The sequence below is a fragment of the Peromyscus leucopus genome, chromosome 7 (assembly GCF_004664715.2).
Source record: "Peromyscus leucopus breed LL Stock chromosome 7, UCI_PerLeu_2.1, whole genome shotgun sequence".
NCBI lineage: Eukaryota > Metazoa > Chordata > Mammalia > Rodentia > Cricetidae > Peromyscus > Peromyscus leucopus.
In genome coordinates, this window is record NC_051069.1 from 83,384,249 (window position 1) to 83,404,823 (window position 20,575).

Below are 20,575 nucleotides of genomic sequence, written 5' to 3' on the forward strand. Positions count from 1 at the left end.
CTACGAAAAATAGATAATTTCAGTGACTTTACCTCCAGCAAAGGGATCAGAGACAGAACAGCAATTCTGTAACATGCATCTTATTTGAGACATAAATAATCTATATACACCACCTCTCTATAATGCTATATGCAGTCATCATATTACTCTAGAGCCCAGCTCCTTAAACTGTGGGGCAAGACCCCACATGGGGAAATCATAGATGAGTGTGAGCATCATGAATAAATTTGGCACTAATATAAGGTTTGTGATCATTCAATGACCAAAAATTTATTCAAATTGAAATGGATAATGAACCCAGGTGTTTCTAGAAGCCTTCACCCCTGTAGCACCATGCAACTTCACTGCAGCCTTGCTTCTAAACATGTGACACACACTTTGCACTGAGCATACCTCAAGCCAGACCATACAACCAATTCTGCCTGAAGGCCTTCTGTTCAGATTGAAGACTATTGTATGTTATGAGCTGCTCCTGTAGAAATATAATGATTTAATTACAGAAAATAAGGATGCAGTGTTTTCCTACCACTGGTCTCTATGTATGTCAAATTATTGTATCTTTGGATTGTATTGTGTTAGAGTATTGATTTTTAGAATTGCTATTTGAGTTGCTGACTCAAGTTTCTTAAAAAGTCATTCGATGAATTTTGGCTTGGAATTAGGAGAAGATTTCCAGCAATTTCTGAAATGACTCTAAATATATCTGCATTTTTATACTGTACATATGCAAAACTACATTCTTAGCACTGATGGTTATAAAAATCAAATTATTGATCAATTCTGAAAATGTTGAAGGTGCTCTAATCCTGTAGGATCAAATATTCAGCCAAGACTTGATCCTTTATATAAGAATAAGCAAGTACATTCATCTCATTACTATGCAAAATTGCTTTAATAAATGTTTATAAATGTTCAAATAAAATACACACCAAAATTGTTTTAAAATCTATTCCCTTATGGTTTATTATCATTGTTTGATGTGTATACCTTTGTATTTTATATACCTATATGTTAAAAGTCCTGTAAAATTTCTTAGGTGGGAAGGGATCACAAGTGGGAAAGCTTAAAAAGTCCCCCTCCAAAGCACAGTGGAGGTCTGGAATTTCTCTGAGGGGGAAATGGTAAGTCAGAAAGGGCTCATTCAGAGGGAAACTAGACTTCAGCAAGAAATAATTTTTCTCTTGTTTGATGTTTTGCGTCTATAAAGGATTGGGCTTTATGGGTAGATGGATGTAATGCACATTTGGGGAAAAATAAATTTATCTGCTGGCTTAAGTCGCCCTTCCTTAATTAACCTCAATTAGTTGACAAAAATAAGTTAATTGATTAAAAAGTAAATTTTGGCTAAATTTACTTCTTTATACTAAAAAATGCAAGTGAAAACTATCTGATCAGAGTCTCCTGTATCTTCCCTTCCAACCCCAGCCCATTGTGAATGGTCCTGCTCTGGGCAGGTAGGCTAGCTTGGGTTGTATAAAATATGTGAACTTAAATTAATATTTAATATTTATAAATTTAAATTAATATTTAAATATTTGTGAATTTAAAATAATATTCATTAACTAGGTTATACTGAGCTATGTAAAATTTCTCCACATGACTCATGATAGTGTGATCAAATTTCACCCTTTGGAAGAAATGGGAAAATGTCTGTGAGAATTAGTGAGTAATGTCTTTCATAAAACAGGTGACTTCTTAAGTGAGTCTTAGTGAGTACCTCATGCCGATCTGAGCAGTGTGGTGACTTCTTAAGGTCTCAGTAAGTACCTCATGCTGATCTGCATAGGGTCTAGTGAGTATTTGCAGAACATGGTTTGCTGAGCAAAGCTGTTGCCTGATGGACACATGAATGGCTACCATGAGCTTCCAGAATATTAAAGCAGCTTGTCTGCCCTCTTAGCAGTTTGATTCTTTCCTGTTCTTGTTGGCACTATTACCTTGCTTTTCTCCCCTGAAAAACAGCTCTGCTAAGCACAGACTTCTTTTAACCTGGGTCACCTCCAAAAATTTGCATACTGTGAATACAAGCAAACAAAGTAAATATTATTTATTACACTGATAAATAAAAAGTTGAGTCAAGTTTTTTTCCCTGACCCCGAGAGGGAAGGAGATAGATTAGAGGTTTTGTACACTGAATTATGAATCAACTAGTTTGAGATTTGTTGCTATTGTTATTATTACTGGCTTTGGGATGAAGCTTTCTTTAAATTTTTATTTGTTCATTCATTTTTGCTTAAATTGGCCAGTAATTCCATTTCCTCAGTGATTGACTACCTGAGGCCTGATTCAGACAGTGAAGTTCTAATAGTCAAATTGGATTTGTCTGATGAGAGGCTTGCTCTAGAGTCCCTTTTGAAACATCTTTAGGAGGTTTTGCATGTGGAACAAAATTGAATTCACCCACAGATTTTCATTAAGTGCCTCAAAAAGGAAATAATTACAATGCCTGCTCATTCAGCCCATGATGTTACATGCTAGACCTAGACAGAGGAGTGCTAATCAGCACAGCCGCCTTGCTATTAAAGGACCCTTTTTAAAATGCTAACAACCATCACAATTTAAAATAAGTGAATCTATCAGATTGTCAAAGGTTTTTTAAAAATTGATAAAAATGAATGTTGGCAGGAGTGTGGAGGAAAGGGTACCCTCTGCAGCATGAGCAGAGATGCAAATTGGCTCATTCTTCTGAAGGGCAGGCTGGTGGGATGCTCAAAATGGAAAATTAATGCATCTCCACTGTCAGAGAGGCCTGTGTCAGGAAATCTACCTGAGGAGTAATCACTCACTAGGGAAAGAAGCCTGTGCAAAGATGCTCCAGGCAGCATTGTTTATAAGTGAAGAGATCTGAAAATAACCAGGTGTCTGGGAGCAAGTACTATCAAGTCAAATTCAGTAGGAGGAAAGATACAGAGGGATAGTTATACTACCATTAGGGATTCTTTAGCACCTTCAAATTCAGTTGTATGACAAGCAGTTTGTGAAATACTATTGAGTTATCTATACAAATACAAATATCACTAAGGTTATTTATACAAAATGTGTTTAGAATCATGTTACACATGTGGACTCTATGTCTGTGCAGATGCTCTACAGAAGGATGAATGCTGTTGTGTTGCCATCCCAGAAAGCAACTTTTAAAGAAAGTAGGAAGTATACTAGGACAGGACAAGGGTGCCTGCTGACTTCCTGGAAATACAGAGACATGGGCTAGCTGCTGATGCAAAACTAAAGGAAGCAAATACTTGGAAAGATTTATATTTTACCTAAATATGTCAGTTCTAATCCCATTTAATTTTTCAAACTATGAAAGCAATAGTTTCAAAGGAAAGGAAAGGTAAAGCAACTCTCCTCATAAGATACATGCAAGCATGCACATGAGTGCATTCAGATGGATTCACACACACACAAGTTTATCTTGTATTGCTCCAATTTTTCTTTCATTGCTTAGCAAAATTCCCTGACATACATACCATTATATGAATATGTTATTAGTTAACCATTTTATTTATTCATTTATTTGATTGTTTTATATGTATATAGAGAGAATTTTAATAATTTTCACCCCATTATCCTCTCTCAGGCTCTCTCCCTCTTCTACTGAGACCATTCTTCTCCCCAAGAAGTCACTCTCCTACTTTCACATCTTTTTGTGTGTTTCTTATGGTTTTTTTCTAAATCGTTGCTAATATAAATAATGCTTATAATATTTCCTGATTGAAAATTACATACAAAAAAATCATGGATGACTTATTACATAACTCACAATTGGATTTGCCTTTTTCATATACATTGCTGGTTCATCCAAAGTGTGTTTGAGTATAACAAGCAAGTTAAGAATTATTTGTTATCACTGTCTTCCCCTGCATTGAAAAACAACTTCAAAGAAATTAAGAATAATGAACACTAGGAATTGATGGATAAAAATGTGAACAGCTGAGGCAAGGCTAAAGGAAGCAAGCATTTTATTTCTTATATTTTGTTATTTTTCCCTCCATATCATCCAGTCTGTACTGTAATCTATCCCATGTCAACATAAAAATACAACTCTCACCTCAAAAGGGATATGAGATAGTTTATTCTAGAGTCAATTATGAGTGACCAGGAACACAAACTTAGGTTATTCTAGATTTGCTTTTTCAATATGGGAGCAGCTTCATGAAGTTTTTAGAACACCAAAGAAAATCATAAAACAAGGCACTTTTTAAATGCATTGAGTAGGCGGTTTCAGCAAAGCAAAGAAATCTCGCCTATAGCAAAATATCGGCCTCAGATGCTACATGATGACTCAGCCTTTTGGGTGGTGAAAACTAGGGTTATGTTAAGTTAATTCATTTCAAACAGTGTTTATCTGTTAGTCACAGAATATTAGGTCCAACACAAGGGTGAGTAAGGAATGGTTAGTCATGGGGTTGAAGACAACCCAAGATAAATTGTACTTAGAATCTGGAACTTCAGAATCTCAACATTGCTACATCACTGAAGTTGTAATTAGCCTCTCCATCTTTGTAGACACACTTCTGTTGTTGTTTGTTTTTGCTCTTTTGGGGGGCCCACCACCCAGCTCCCAAATAAATCACACATAGAGACTTATTCTTAATTATGAATGCCCAGCCTTAGCTTGCCTTGTTTCTAGCCAGCTTTTCTTAACTTCAAATTATCCCATTTATCTTTTGCCTCTGGGCTTTTATCTTTCTCTATCCCTGTATGCCTTTCTTTGTTTCTTACTCTGTGATTGCTGTGTTGCTGGGTGGGTGGCCCCTGAAGTCCTCCTCCTTCTTTGGCTACTTCATCCTGTTTCTTCTCTCTTCTTTTCCTCCCAGATTTCTCCTTCTATCTATTCTCTCTGTCTGTCAGCCCTGCCTATCCTTTCTCCTGCCTCACTATTGGCCATCCAGCGCTTTATTAGACCATCAGGTATTTTAGACAGGCACAGTAACACAGCTTCACAGAGTTAAACAAATGCAACATAAAAGAATGCAACACTTCTTTGCATCATTAAAAAAATGCTCCACAACATAAACAAATATAATACATCTTAAAGTAATATTCTACAACACACTTTCTTATAGGAATCCATACCTGACAATCAATCTTTCCTCTACTTATATCATAAAACAGTAATTTCTCCCTAACATGGCATACATTTTATTGTAATTCAAAATAAAATGTAATAAAAATTCATAGGAGCTACCAAGAAAAATGGTTTTATATTTGCAAAAAATAGCTGTGGCTAAGAAGAGCTGTGGCTGACTAATCAGGAGAGCTCTCCCTCAGAAAGCTGGGTAATATACAAATAATACCTATCTGGAAAGGCTGACAAGCTTCCAGGATTGCCAGGACTTGGAAGGCTAAGCTACTTAATAAAAAACAAATTAAAATAAAGAATGTTATAGGTAAATAATAATAAAGATGAGAGAAATTAATATTTTGGGAGATGGGTACAACACAGAGTAATCAACAAGACTGAAGGTACATCTTGAGAACCCTCATCAAATTTGTCAGGAATAAAAGGATTTATCAAGAATGAAGATGAAAATAACCTATACTGGAGGGAATGCATAATGATAAGTACACTAATATTAACAATATTATGAACAATTGTATACCAATAAATATTAAAATACAGATCATTAATACAAATAGAAATCCTTACTAATCTACTGCATCTACTAAAATAATTACATCTACTTTAAAATCTTCCTATAGATATAATTGTAGACCCAGAATTCTTCTAAGCACTTAAGAAGAGTGCCAAGGTCCAGCCTCCGCTCAGGTTCAAGTCCTGAGATGGGGAAGGGGCGTGGGTGCAAGGAAAACTCCTAACCACCAAGTAGATTGCACTCAAGTGGCACTGAATAGCTCAGTCTGTCTTTATTTGTACTTAAACAGAGTTTTTCTTACCAGGGTTACATGAACAGCTTTATTATTGGCTTCTATTTCTGACTTTAACAAATATATCACAACTTAAGAAATACACCTTGATCACTATGAAAACCCCCATTGTTCCCCTTTGTGCTTCCCCAAATACACCTTCCCACCCCCTGCATAACCTTATTCTAGACATAGAGTTCAGCATTTCTGCAGCTCGACTAAATATCAAACCAGACACACCCTGCTCTCCCAGCACTCATGTCAGCTGCCGGCTACTGAGGTTACAAAGTTAAAAAGTAATAGACATGGGCACAACGCTTTAAGGACAACAATATTCAAGCCTAGACAATTCTTTCACATCTGCAAGATATATTTTTATACAGTTCTCTTTTCTACAAGAGGGTCCCTTGTCTCAATCTCTCTGTAAAGGCAGACCTTGATAAAGCACTCTTTTCCCATCTCAATGTACCGTACTTCTTCCACCAATATAAGCGTCTATGTATGGTAAAGATGGATCTATCCATCCATCCTACATTTTGCATTGTATTTTTTCCTCTTGGAGCATACCAGATACTACCAATGATTCTATGCTTGGTGTCCAGGGAACTTACTCTCAACAATTGGCACTACGTGTATTCCTGAGGCCTTCTTCCTAGTCTGTGTGTGCATGTCCTGCCCTGCTCTCCTTTCCAGAACTGTGAGACATGGTTAATGTTTCAAGTGTTGTTTTCTCATATGTCAGAAAAGTTCCCAAGATTGGGAGTTGTAGTTAGTAATTCCAGAGAAGAGATTTTAGAAGCAGTATCCCTCTGCTGAATCTTAGGGGAAAATATTTGAAAAGGAACAGAATTTCCAGGGAAAATTGCAGCAGTTGCATGTGTGACTGACAAAGTAGAATTAAAAACCACCCAAAGAATCAACAATATAATGAGAGAGAAAAGAGCCTGCAAGCTGCACAAATTTTGCAAATTGCTAGCTGTCCCATGGACTATTGGTCCTTGCCAAGTGAGAGTCCATTTCCACAGGTGCCTTGCCCCAAGAAAACCCATTAGATAGGTAGTCATATGCTGATCTGAGACTAGGCTGCCCAGCTCCCAACAGAAGAGTATGTGAACCTTGTTTATGAGCTTGGCTACAGAAGATATATACTTGTATGTCTTATACAGCTTTAACTGTACAAGATATACACTCAAAATCCAACACAATAGTATCAAATAAGATTCAGTAGCATATTAAAAACAACTGTAACCAACTGAGCTTTCCTGATGATATGCCAGAGTCCTTGTACCATGTGATCTTAGTAAATGGGCCTGTTATTAGTCATCTTGACACAAACTAGAGTCACCCAGGAAGTGGAAACCTCTACTAAGGAATTGCTTTAATCAAATTGGCTTGTAGACATGTCTATGGAGCATTTTCTTGATTAATTATTGATGTGGGAGGGCTCAGCCCACTGTGGGCAGTGCCACCCATTGGCAGGTGGTCCTAGGTGGTATATAAAAAAGCATGCCAGTAAACAGCATTCCTCTATGGACTCTGAGTCAATTCCTGCCTCCAGATTCCTGCCTTGTGTTCCTGCCCACATTTTCCTCAATAATGGACTATGACAGGGAAGTGTAATCAAATTAAAATATTTCTCCTCAAGTTGGTATTGGTCAGTGTTTTATCACAGCAATAAAAGGCAAACTAATATGATTAAGTAAAAAAAATTATGAAAATCAATACATTATTTTTAAGTCTCTTTTTAATATGTAAGAATTGAAGGGAACATAATTATAATGTGCAAGTTATTCTGAACTTGATAAAGAAATATTACACATTTTTCTTTGGGTATTAAAAATAAAAAAAGATAGCCTTATGATGATATATATTCCATACTGTATTAGAGGTTTTGACAAGTGTAATGAGATGAGATCAGCAGATACAAAGGATGCCAAATACACATTGGCTATAAAAAAAAAATCAAACTTACTCTTATTTTAAAGCAACATTGATTTTGAAGTCTAAAGTAATCTACCAATAAATATGAAAATTATTACATAAGTAATAATAAGGCCCTAAATAAAGGTCCATTTAAAAATCAAATATATATGCATATATATATACATACATACATATATATGTATATAAATCTAGCAATAAACAATTAGAAAGTGACCTTAGATGTGTTATTGCTGTTTACAATAGCAATAAATCACCAAACAGTAGTAAATTTAAGCAAATATGTCCAAAATATTCATTCCTGAGTTCTGAAGAGAAATAAAGTGAAAATAATGATAAAGATAGTGTTCACAGATTGATTCCATGTTCCGAAGCTAGAAAGAGTTTGTCCACATTTATCTAAAAATTCAACTCAATTCCAACTAAAATATCAGTGGCTATTTTGTCCAAATTGACAAGATGATTCCTAAACTCAAATGTCAAGAAGCAAAACTATGAATTTGAAAAATATTTTTAAAAAAGCAAAACCTAAGTATTGTCAGGAATGTGAAGCAATTGGAACCACTAATGGGAGTGTGAGTGGGTATACCATTCCAGAAGACTGCACTCCAGCCCAATAATACTCCAGAAAGGAAAACACATAATAACAAAACTCATCATTGCTCCAAACTGAAACAGCACAAATGTTTATCTGTACTAGTATGAATAAGCAGATAATGAACTATTAATATAATAAAAAAATTAACTGCTATTTAACAAATGAAGGATCTCACAAATATTCTATTGAATAGTAGATGATAAAGTTGGAATATTGTCTAATTTTGTTCATATGAAACTGAAAAGCAGAGAAAGATAATTGGTGGTGGTGTAAGTTCTAATTGTGAGGAAGTGAGTGTGACATGGAAGGGGGTGAGATTGACTTTGAGTGTTGGCAATCCTTTTGTGAACTTTTTTTTTTTTTTTTTTGGTTTTTCAAGACAGGGTTTCTCTGTGTAGCTTTGTGCCTTTTCCTGAAACTTGCTTTGGAGACCAGGCTGGCCTCGAACTCACAGAGATCCGCTGGCTCTGCCTCCCGAGTGCTGGGATTAAAGGCGTGCGCCACCACCGCCCAGCCTGTGAACTTTTAATTGTTGACATGTGATATATATGTCATATATAATTTTGTGAGTAATTAAGAATCAATACAATTATTTTAACATATATGAAATCAAGAAAATTCTGAATAACTTAGAGCATGGGATTGGGCCAGCTCTATGGAATATTGTGATGCATTATGGATCAATGTTACTTAAAAAGACCATGCGAGTCAGACAGAACAGGCAGCAATGGGAGCAGAGAAACAGATCCCAGAATGAACTTGAATGCTGAGTGGAAACCTTGTGTTGTGTATATGTACACAGATGCTATAATGTGTAGCAGTAGGTTTCAGTAGGCTGAGTGGATAAATCAAACTAAAATTCAGCATTGTCAAAAGGAAGGAAATCTGTCAAGCAAACACTTAAAACCATACACCCAAAGTAAAATGAACAGTAAAAGCTCCTGTCATACCTCAACTAGCAGAAAGAACTGATGTATCCCATAGGACCCATTTCTCTCTTTAAGATGAGTGGCAGTAGGCAAGAATAATAAACTTTCTTATTATCTTTAAAAGGGTCAGAAAATTGACCCCATACCTTTTAGAGCAGAAAGGATCTTGATTTTGCCTTGGGAGAAGTTGGATAAAAGAGTTTAAATAGAATGACCAAGGTTCAGGTTCTCTCTGAGCCATTTCCCCTGTGATCACAGATGGCCGTGGGTGGCTTCTGTGAGCATCCTTCTGACTTCTCATCCTGTGGAAAGGTGGGTGTCATCATCCTGCACTCCCTTCAAAAGCCTTGTTGAATTGCTTTGGCTCCAAATATTCCATACCCATTTTGAACCAAATGGGAGGTGTAGAGAAATGCATGGATCTGAGTTATCTGGTCCAGAATTCTATGCTCCATATCCAAGCTGGAGAGGCTTTAGAGGCCATAGAGGCTATGGAGAATGTGGTACACTCTAGAGGGAAACTAATGTAACCACACAGAAGAGGCTGAATATATTCCTGGTCACAAAATGTCCTCTCGAGGGTGAAATACCCTTGGAGTAGGTACATGAGAGACATTTTTAACTTTGTCTTGACCTTTGCTTATCAGTGTTAAAAACTAGAGTGCTGCTAAGGACTGGGCATATTTCCACCCACCACCCACTCCCAAATTCAGATATAGGACCAAGAGGATGCTACTTGGAGGCAAAGGCTTGGGAAGTAGTAAGGTCCTCATAGTGGATCCCTCATGATTTGAATCAGTCGTCCTATAAGAACAGACAGAAGAAAAGTAGACTTTACTGTGAGTGCTTGCCACAAACAGGAATAAGCACCAGCGTCAGATCAGCTGCCACTTCCATCTTGTACATCTCAACCTCCAGAACTGTGGGACATAAAAGCTTATTGTTTAATCCAGGCAGACTAGATCCTTTGTTAAGGCAGCTCACACCGACTAAAATGATGATCAGATCTTGCTGTGGGGAAAAATAAAGGCATAATGAGGTAGCAAAGGGTTCTCCATCTTCTGTATTCCCCAGCCCTGCGTTCTACGTTTTCTGCAGCTATTTGAGTGACAGCATTTGTTTACATTAGCTGCCCTAGAATGAGAGCAGAGTGCTCACGGAAATTGATGACGCTGCCACTGTGGAAAGACCATCTTGTTCCGAAGGAGCTGTGTCTTTTTTAATCCTTTCTTTCTATTACTGGTTTTAAATAATGTTTCTGACAAGATCCTGCTTCTCTTTCTGTCAACTGTCAGGGAACAGGTATTGGGCATTATTTGTGGGGCTGTAAATACATTACATGAAAAAATAATGAGTCCTCACAAAGTCGGGAGCAATGCCTCCAGAGACATTTACCTAACATGATTTATGTAGGTCCGGGAATGAAGTTTCAGAAACTTCCAAATGGAAAGCCTGGATCATAAAATAAAGTCTCTGCCAGATCCGACTTTGGTATAGCCCCTGGACACATTTCCCTTTTACTTTTAATATGGAAGTTAGAAAAACGCTTTTTATGTTCAACTTAAATTGTTTAGTTAATGGTCTAAGAATAACTCTAGGGAGCACCCCTCAGCATAGCATGTTATTACTCCATTCTTCCGACTGAACTTGATGGATCTATTGTGTTCTTGCTGCAGAAGCTGATCCCTGGGATTAATCATCCCCTTTACTAGCTAGAAATTGTAGACATTTAATGGATATATCTACATCCGTCAATTTAATGAGTCTCATTGTCTAGGGCTTGAAATAAACTAATCACTCTGATGTTAAAATATAATTGATGTTCTTCCTCATTCCAAGTTTTCTAGGTTTGTCTCTCCTGCCTGCCTGGAGAGGCCAGTTTAGTTTTAAGCTGCTTTCTTCTCTTTCGTTCATTTAACTGGGGCCTTGGAACTCAAGTGCATCTACTGTTTAAGGTACAGACAGGCTAAACAGCCTTATCCTCTTTACTATGGCACAGCTTGAGCGAGCCACTTGACTTCTGCTTCCTTGACATCATAGTGGGAATTGTCATCGTAGTAGGAATTGTTCTGTTACCACCACCTGAGGTATCTCCGGAAGCCTGGCAGTGGACAACAATAGGACAGTGCCATGACTGTGGCATGAATCACTGGGCAGAGAACCAAGGACATCAACTGACCTGATGGCGGGAGCTCAAGGCCCAAGTGGTGGCTTGCCACGGGAAGGAGGATTGCCCGGCCATCAAAGTTACAATAAATAAGCTGCACACAAATCTGAGTCATAATCAGTCAGATTGGGTCTCTGTTTTGTTTTCAGCTGTTTGAATTTATGAACTTCCTGGCTGAGAATGTCATCTTCTGCTACATGGGCCTGGCTCTCTTCACCTTCCAGAATCACATTTTCAACGCTCTTTTTATACTTGGAGCCTTTGTATCCTTTGAAGAAAAAAAAAATAGAAAAAACGGTTAAACCTTTTTCCTAGTAGAACTTTGAAGACATCATAGAAGTCAACATGACAGTTTTACTATCAACATCAAAAGCATTATGCATACACAAGTTTATTTCCATCAAATAACACCTTGTGGGATTGTAGAGTTAGCTCAGCCAGGGAAGTATTTGCCTTACAAGCATGAGAAACATAATTCAAAAAGCTGGCCATGGTGGTACATGCTTGTAATCCCAGTTCTGGAGAGGCAGAGACATGCAAATCTCTAGGACCTGCTGGCCAGGCAGCCTAATCTAATCAGTAAGTTACATGCATGCATATGTGCACACACACCCCAGAATATACACACACACAGAAAGAGAGATATCATTTCCTTCCTAGGAGAACAGACAAAATCGAGACCCCACTTTTAATACAGAAGGTTCTCCTTCTGCAGGACTGGAGTAGGAGGCAACCCCCATGGAAGCAAGTATCTGGCCACAGGGACACTGAGCAACTACCTGCAGCTATTGTCCATAGCACTTGGAAAATGAGATGCTGCCTCCGTCAGTCACAAGCAGATGATCCTAACTTCAGGAGAGCTTGCCATCTTCCTGTCCCCACTCTTCACCTGAATAGAGTGTCAGTCCCTCACCACTGGGATTCTGCTGAACTCTCAAATATCCCCTGAAACCTAGATCTTAGAAAGAAGGAAGTTATCTCACTCCAAATAGCTTCATCCTGCAGAGGACAAGCTAGAACAGACAGACCACCAAAGAAGGACTAGAGACAATAGCAAAGGGGGGAAGCTTATGGCTGAGCTTTTCAGTAGCTGTTCACTTACGAGACTCTGACTTTAGGGAAGTCTCCTGAAGTAGCAGTTATATTATATACATTGACAGTCATCTTTTCTCAAAAAAAAAAAAATCCACTAGATGAAATGGGTAAGCAAGCTTGCTAGAAACAGACACATGAACTGATGGGAAGTGAGACGGAAACCACCATCAGAAATAAATTTATTCTTTCCAAAGTGCTGCTGGAGAAGCTAATACCATCATACCGGGGCGTCGCTACCTCACAGCTTCCAGCAAAATTGAGGATAGAGTCAGTCACCAGCAACGTAAATGTGATGGGAAAATTTAGTGATTGAAATGGCATTGCAGAACCAACTTTCAGCCAAGCATATGTTCAAAGACAGACAGAGTTTTATGTCATCCTGGGAAGGAATTGACATTGAACGATGAATTTGGTGAGCGAGTTAGACATAGATGAGTTGTCATGTTTATACTTGTTTTCTGGGTCATATCATAGAGAAGCAGATGGACATGATATCTGAGCCTGCTCAGTCAGGCCCTCTGCAGCAATATTTTCCTCAATGTGTCCCAACAGCTAGCAATTTTTGTTGCCAGAGCCTGCAACATTTACCCCCTCTCCTTCCTCCTGAATCTGGGCAGGAAACAGAAGATCGCCTGGAACTTCCAGCACATGATGATGTTTTCAGGTATGTGACTCATTGTACTCTCATGCTGCTGCTCTCCTGCCTCTGCAGAGCACAGAAAGTCATGGGGGACCTGAGTTTTCTTTACCCTTGGACTGAGCACCGTGCTCATCCCACAGTGATGAGCAACAGGGAGTACTTATTCCCAAAGAGAAGGGAAGTTAAAGGGAATTTACAGGTGTGGCCTTGAGTATCTGACCAGAAGTGAGCCTCAGCTGAGCACTGGACTTCCCTCTGAGTTATCAGAGCAGTTTCCATACTGAGGAATTTAATTACAGTCTTCTCAGCTGCATGTCCCAGGATACAGTATTGAAGGTTGCCACCCTTCTCCCCATGCTTTTATCATCCAGGCAGGGCTCCAGAAACTTCTCCTGGTTACCACAAAGCTAATCAGATCCATGTAGGCTCAGTTATTAGTTGAAAAAAACCATGTTAATTAATCACCAACAGGTGCCCAAGAGTGGATCCAGGGTCTGTAATGCATGCTCTCATTGCTAAGATGTGGACAGAGGCTCTTCCAGAAGAGAAAACAGCAAATGAGTTTTCTGACCACTGAACTAGTCTGAGGGATTGCAGTTGCTTTCTATCTAATGATCTTCCCTGACTGGAAACAGAATTCAAAGACTCTGTGTATCTTCTATTTGTGTGCACACCTACAGTGCCTTTAGAAGAGTTCATGGGCAGGTCCATGACATTAAAGTGAAAAACATCTGCCGTCAAAACAGTGCTAAGACAGCGGGGGCACCTAGGAAAACATGAACAAAGTGAGGGAAACCAATATTGATTGATATGCATTGTTTGCTGCTTATAATTCACCAGTCCTAGGACGCTAATATTAAGTTGTTTTGTGCATAGGATCTCTAACAGCTTAAGTAATTAGGCCAAGGACAAAAACATTTACAATCCAGACTTCACCTCAATGCCAACCAAGCATTTTGAAATTCACATTTTAAAATCATTTTATTATTTTATGAGTGTGGGTGTTTGTCTTGTCTACATATGTATCTATACCCCAAATGTGTGCTTAGTGCCTATGGAGGCCAGAAGAGGGCATCAGACCCCGTGGAACTGGAGTTATAGATGGTGATTAGCAACCATGTGGGTGCTGAGAATTGCACCCACATTCTCTAGAAGAGCAACCAGTGTTGCTGAGCCATCTCTGCAGCCCCAAAATTAATATCCTTTAAAGTGGTCCTTGGAGTAGAAGGTTTGTTCCCTCCTTAATTCTGTGCTGCCCTGGCCCACAGAGCACTTGGTGCAGCTCCCAGGTTTGGAATTAGTTGTCTTATCAAATACAGGCACATGGCGATCCACAGTTAAAGCTTATCCTTCATAGGCCCTCTGACCGGGCTTACTAACACTTCCAGACATGCTATGTTGCCAGAGTCATAAATAAGTGAGGTGTCACTGGGCAGTGGTAGTACACGCCTTTAGTCCCAGCACTCGGGAGACAGAGCCAGGCGGATCTCTGTGAGTTCGAAGACAGCCTGATCTACAGAGCGAGATCCAGGACAGGCACCAAAACTACACAGAGAAACTGTCTCGAAAAACCAAAATAACAAAAGCGGTGAGGTGTCAAATTGACAGTGATCCATGACTTAGGACAACATTGAACCTTGACAGTGTGCTACTTCTCTTGTTGGAAAGTAAAGGTAACCTTATTTACTTAAAACTTGAAAGCCAGCACTGGGGTGTGAAGTGTTTCCCGTCAAAACATCCATAGCTTTCTTACTGATATCTTATTTAGAAAGCCTGGCATTTGATTACAAGCATTGTTTTATTAGGCAAAGATGTTTTAGTAATAAATCGAGATTATAGACATATGTGCAAACTCTCTGCCCAAATGACCACCTGGCTTGATGGCTTCTTTGCAATGTGGCAATGTATAAGTTTGCTTAGCTATAGGACTGGAGCTGCAGAAAAACAAGCAAACAAACCTTAGTAGAGGCCAACAATGTGGTATATTCAGACAAGGACTGATAGAAGTCCATAATTTGATGGTGTCTTCATGATATTCTTTTTTGAACCCTTTCTTTGATAAGTTCACAGATGAATATAATAAATTTTGGTCCTTTTAACCTCCCATTGCTCTCTGTCATCCCCCTTCCTCTCCACTAAAATTCTTTCTCTTTCTAACAAGTCCCCCTACCCCTTTTGTGTCTTTTTTATTTAGTTTCTAATGACACAAGAGGCTTAATTGTAGTTGCTTGCATGAGCCTAAGCAGAGGGTAATGTACTGGATCCTGGGCAGTTTATCTGTGAGTTCAAAACCCCCAACAGTCATCAATGGTCCATAGTCCCTCGGTGGGGGAAGGTAGCTTGGCATATGGTCTAATGAACCCACACTTGGTAAAATGGTGATAGACCTAGTCTTATGCAGATCTTGTGCAGGTAACTACAGCAAATATGAGTTCATGTATACAACAACCAGGTCAGGTCCAGAAGACATACAACACTCTTCCCCATCCTCTGGCTCTCACATTCTTCCTGCTTTCTCTTCCACAATGTTCCCTGAGCATGAAGGAATTGACTTAGTCCATTAAGACCATGGACTCCACTGTCAATTTTTCTCAGCGAGTCTGTACAATGACTGCAGCTCACTGTCCAAAGAAGCTTCTCTGACAAAGACCGAGAGCAGCACTAATGGCTGGATATAAATGTAACTAGTCACAGGGTAGTTGATGCCATGTCCATTTAGCAAAATGACAGCAATAGGTTCCCCAACTAGAACCCATGACTGCTGCAGCCATGGGCACACTACCAAGTTTACAGCATCAGGCATGAGTTCCTTCCTGTGCACTGGGCTGTAAATCCATTCATAATGTGGTTGGTTATTTCATGCTGGTCATGCCACTGTTGCCCTGTTGAGCACATCTTGCCTTTCAGTTTGTTATTGTAGTCCATGGGGTCCACAGCTGGGTAGGATTTTTGCTGGCTTTCTCCCACAGTGTAATACAGCCTGACACGGTGAAATATAGTCAGCAGAGAGGAGGCTCCCACATCAACTCCACTTGCCTTCTCTGTGTCCTGTAACCCAAGCCTATAGCAGCCTCAACAATGGAGTCTTATCTAATTCTAGTGGGAAACCAAGAACTGCAAACCAAACAATATTCAATATCGTTTGGGGGGTTTCTGAGGCCTCCTTGACCAACAACTCATCACAGGGAGGAAGCTTGCAGCTGGTACTAGGTTTGTCATTTAATAGCCTTCAGTTTCTAGGGGAATATTATCTATCCACAGTACATCTACTTAAACCATGTGAGAGGATGTGTGTGTGTGTGTGTGTGTGTGTGTGTGTGTGTGTGTGTGTGTGTGTGTTAAATGCTCTCACATTCTCAAAGGTAAACAAGACTCCTTAACCCTGATGGAGTTGAAATGCTTGGTTTAATTCATGGGGATGCTGGTTAGCTCACCACTATAACCAATAGACTAGCAAATCTAATCTTCAAGACACTTACCTCTATGTGACCCTGATGTACAGAGAACGTTGTGAGCTGTCAGCATCTGCCTCACTTGCCAAGCACTGACTGAAATGAATCAGAGCAATACAGAGATTAAGTTACTTCTACATGTTTTTAATAACAATTTTCTTACAAGTGAATAATATTCATAGTATTGCTTGGTATAGTCGAAAAAATACTGGCGTTCCCATTAAACAGCTGGCCTCTTTTTCAAACATTTTTCCATGTTACATAACAATGTGATGGGGCCCAATGATGCCACAAGTCAGAAGTCACATTTTGTCTTCCCAAAGCCTTTGAAACTCATGGCTGGGGCAAGACAGGCAGAGATTAACAGCCTTTGTTTCTTGGTTGTTATTTTGTTTCATTTTTTCCCTTTAATTTTTTTGTGAATAGACATAACATAAACTTTATCATCTTAAATGCACAGTTATTAGATACGTTCCTAAATTGTGTGATGACCACCACCCAGAGACACGCTCTTTTCATCTCATAAAATGGAAACTATATGTATTAAACAAAAGCTCCCCATCCCCGTTCAGCCCCCTAGAAACTACCATATTACTTTCTGCTTCTGTGATTTTTGACTGCTGTGGTTTCTTCATTTAAATGTAATTGTGCTATTTTGTCTTTTGTGACTGCCTCGGCATAGTGTCCTCAGTGTTTGTCACTGTTGTAGAATAATACAGAATTTCCTTCCTTTTCAAGTTGAATGATAGTCCCTTATGCATGTGTATGAATAGCATTTATTGCTTATCCAATCAAACTCTTGGGTTTCTTTTTTTTCTTTTAGATAGTACAAAACAATCCTGCTAAGAACATGGGGTACATCTCTTTAAAACCCTGCTGGCAATTTTAAATACATATCCAGAAGTAGAATTGCTGAATTATATGGCAATTCTACCTGCTAATTATTTGGGGAACTGCCATACCACCTTCCGTAACAGCTGCAGTGTTTCATAGTCCCACCAATGGTGCTCAAGGGTCCCGATCTCTCTACACCATCACCAACACGTGTTCACTTGTCTTTTATGGTAGCCATGCTCACCATATGAGGTGGCAGCACATTGTTTTAATTTACATTTCCTTGCTTACTGTGAAGTGTTGAGCATCTTTTCAGGAACATATTGGCCATCCACCTTTTTACTCATTTCAAATCAAGTCTTGTCTTTTGGTTGACAATTTTCAAATGGTCTGTTTCCTAGATACTGGCCTCTTATAAGATAGATAATTTGCAAATGTTCTCTCCCATTCCATTTGTTTCTGTCATGCTGTGCTTATATTGTCTTTTGATACGCAACATTTTTCAAACTTTTCATGAAGTCTAGTCTGTTATTTAATTTTGTCCTCTGTGCCTTTGGTGTTCTACCACAGACACCATTGCCAAATGTGATGTCACAAGGATTGTGCCCTGTATTCTCCAAAGAATGTAATAGTTTTGAGCTCTGCTTAGTTGTTGGTACATTTTGTATATGTCTAATTTGGGAGTACACCTTCATTCTTTTACACCTGAATATCCAGTTGTCCCACTATTATTTGTTCAAAACTGCACTTGCTTTTTGACTGATCTTGGCAGTTTTATGTGAGAGTTTATTGTTGTGTTGTTGTTTTATTCTACCCCATATGTTTGTCTTTCTCCTGCATCATACTGTTGAGATGATTGAAAGTCCGTGCGAGCGTGCATGCGTGTGTGTGTGTGTGTGTGTGTGTGTGTGTGTGTGTGTGTGTGTATACATGTGCGTGGGGGTGGGGAGGGACTATAGGACAACCTAGGGTGTTATTCCTCAAGCAACACCCAACCATTTTTTTTTTAAACACATCTCACACTGGCCCAGAACTCACCCACTAAATTCGGCTGGCTATCTAATGATCCCCAGGTAGCCTCCTGTCTCCTCATCTCCAGCGTTGGAATTGCAAGTGCACACTACCATGCCCAGACTTTCTTTTTAACACAGCTCTGAGGGTTAAACTCTAGTCTCATGCTGTCCCACAGCCATTACTGGAGTTGTTCAAGCCGTCAAGTTTGTTAGTGAGTTTTAGAAACATGGAAGTTTGAGTCCTCTTACTTTGTTTGGTTTGGTTTTTCAAGATTATTTTGATTATGGAGGGCTGGGGAGGTTCGTTGAGATTCATGTGGATTTTCTGTTTTTGCAAAGAAAATAGTCATTTGGGGTTTTGATAAACATCAAATTAGGTAGTATTGCTAATCTTAATGTTAAATCTTACAGTTCATGAGCAGGGAAAGTGTTTTCATTTATTCCTGATTTTAAATTAGTTTACCATTTTATAATTTTAATTTCATCACATTGGTTAATATCTAAGTAATTTTTTCCTTTTTCTGATGTCATAAATGGAATTACTTTTATAATTTCCCTTTCAGTTTTTCATTGTTGGTTTACTAAAATGCATCTGACATTTGTGCATTAATTTTGCATCTTTCTCTTTTGCTGAATTCATTTGTTATCTGTAATAGCTTTTGTGTATGTGTATGGAATCTATAGGATTTTCTACATATAAAATTTTCTCAAGTCTGTGAACAGAAGTTATTTTACTTCCTTTCTGACTTGGATAACTTTATTCCTTTTTCTTCATTATTTGTTCTGGATAGAATTCCAAGTACTGTGTTGAATAGAAGGGGTGAGAGAGGGCAGCCTTTTCTTTCTTCTGAACGGGGGGGGGGGGTCTTCTGCTACCAAACATGATATTTGATGTCATTCTTTCATATATGGCTTTTATGATGTTGATTTTCTTCGATTTCTAGTTTGCTGAGCATCTCTTAGTCATGAAATGCTGGTGAGGGGCTAGCAAAATGGTTCAGTGGTTAAAGGTGCTTACCACTAAGCCTGACAACATGAATTCAATTCCTCGGACCCACGTGGCAAAAGTAGAGAACCCATTCCTGAATGTTGAAAGTTGTCCTCTGACCTGCGCGCGCGTGTGCGCGCGCGCGCGCGCGCACACACACACACACACACACCTCTAAATAAAATAACTTTAAAAGAAAGCCAGTAAACTGGACCAAATGCTTTTCCTATATAAACTGAAGTCATTGTGTGATTTGCCCCTTCATTCTGTTGATACAGTGTTGAGCCATCTTGCTGCTCTAAGAATGAATCTCACTTGGATGTGATGAAGAATTCTTGCAATGTGGTGCTGAATTTGAGTTAAGGTTTCTTCTTCCAATAGTCAGAAGGGATGTCAGCCCACTTGTTTACTTGTCATGTCTTTGCCTGGTGGCATTGGTGGGAGAACTGTGCTGGCCTTACAGAGTGAGCTAAGGGGTGTTTGCTCTTCCTCGCTTTCTTTACAGGAGTCCGCAGGGTAAGTGTTCGTTTTTCTTTAGCACTTGGCAGAATTCACCCACGAAGCCACCAGAGCTTGCCATTTTCTTTCTCAGGAGAGTCTTATTACTGGTTGAATCTTCTAATAGTTACGGGTCTGTTCAGATTTTCTGCTCATCTTTAGTGAGTGTTGTGTTTCTACTCATTTATCCATTACATTTAATTACCCATAGAACTTCCTTACAAGTCTTACATTTCTACAATGGACGGTAATGTCCCCATTTTCATTTTTTATTTTATCAATTTGAATTTTATTTCATTTCTTAATACATCTAGCTTAAGAATTGTCAATTTTGTTGACCTTTTCCAACAAGCTTATGATTGCATTATTTCCCCTGTAGTATCTCTATCCTCTGTTTCATTTATCTCTGCTCCAAACTTTATTATTTCCTTCTATCTGGTAGCTTCAGGCTTTTTTTCCCCTAATTCTTCAAATCACAAGGTTTGTTTGTTTGTTGGGCTTTTGGCTCAAGATCTTTCTTGCGTTAATGGGATAACAGCTACATATTTC

General features: G+C 38.9%; 1 protein-coding gene across 1 annotated transcript in view; it reads left to right on the forward strand.

Moving 5' to 3' along the window:
• The window catches only part of Slc9a9 (solute carrier family 9 member A9), a 551,705-nt gene that overhangs the window by 323,351 nt on the left and 207,779 nt on the right, over positions 1-20,575 (forward strand). The window contains exons 10-11 of the mRNA XM_028865996.2: positions 11,656-11,769; positions 13,154-13,265. Coding sequence (XP_028721829.1) covers positions 11,656-11,769; positions 13,154-13,265 — 226 coding nt within the window. The remainder of the gene's footprint in view (positions 1-11,655; positions 11,770-13,153; positions 13,266-20,575) is intronic.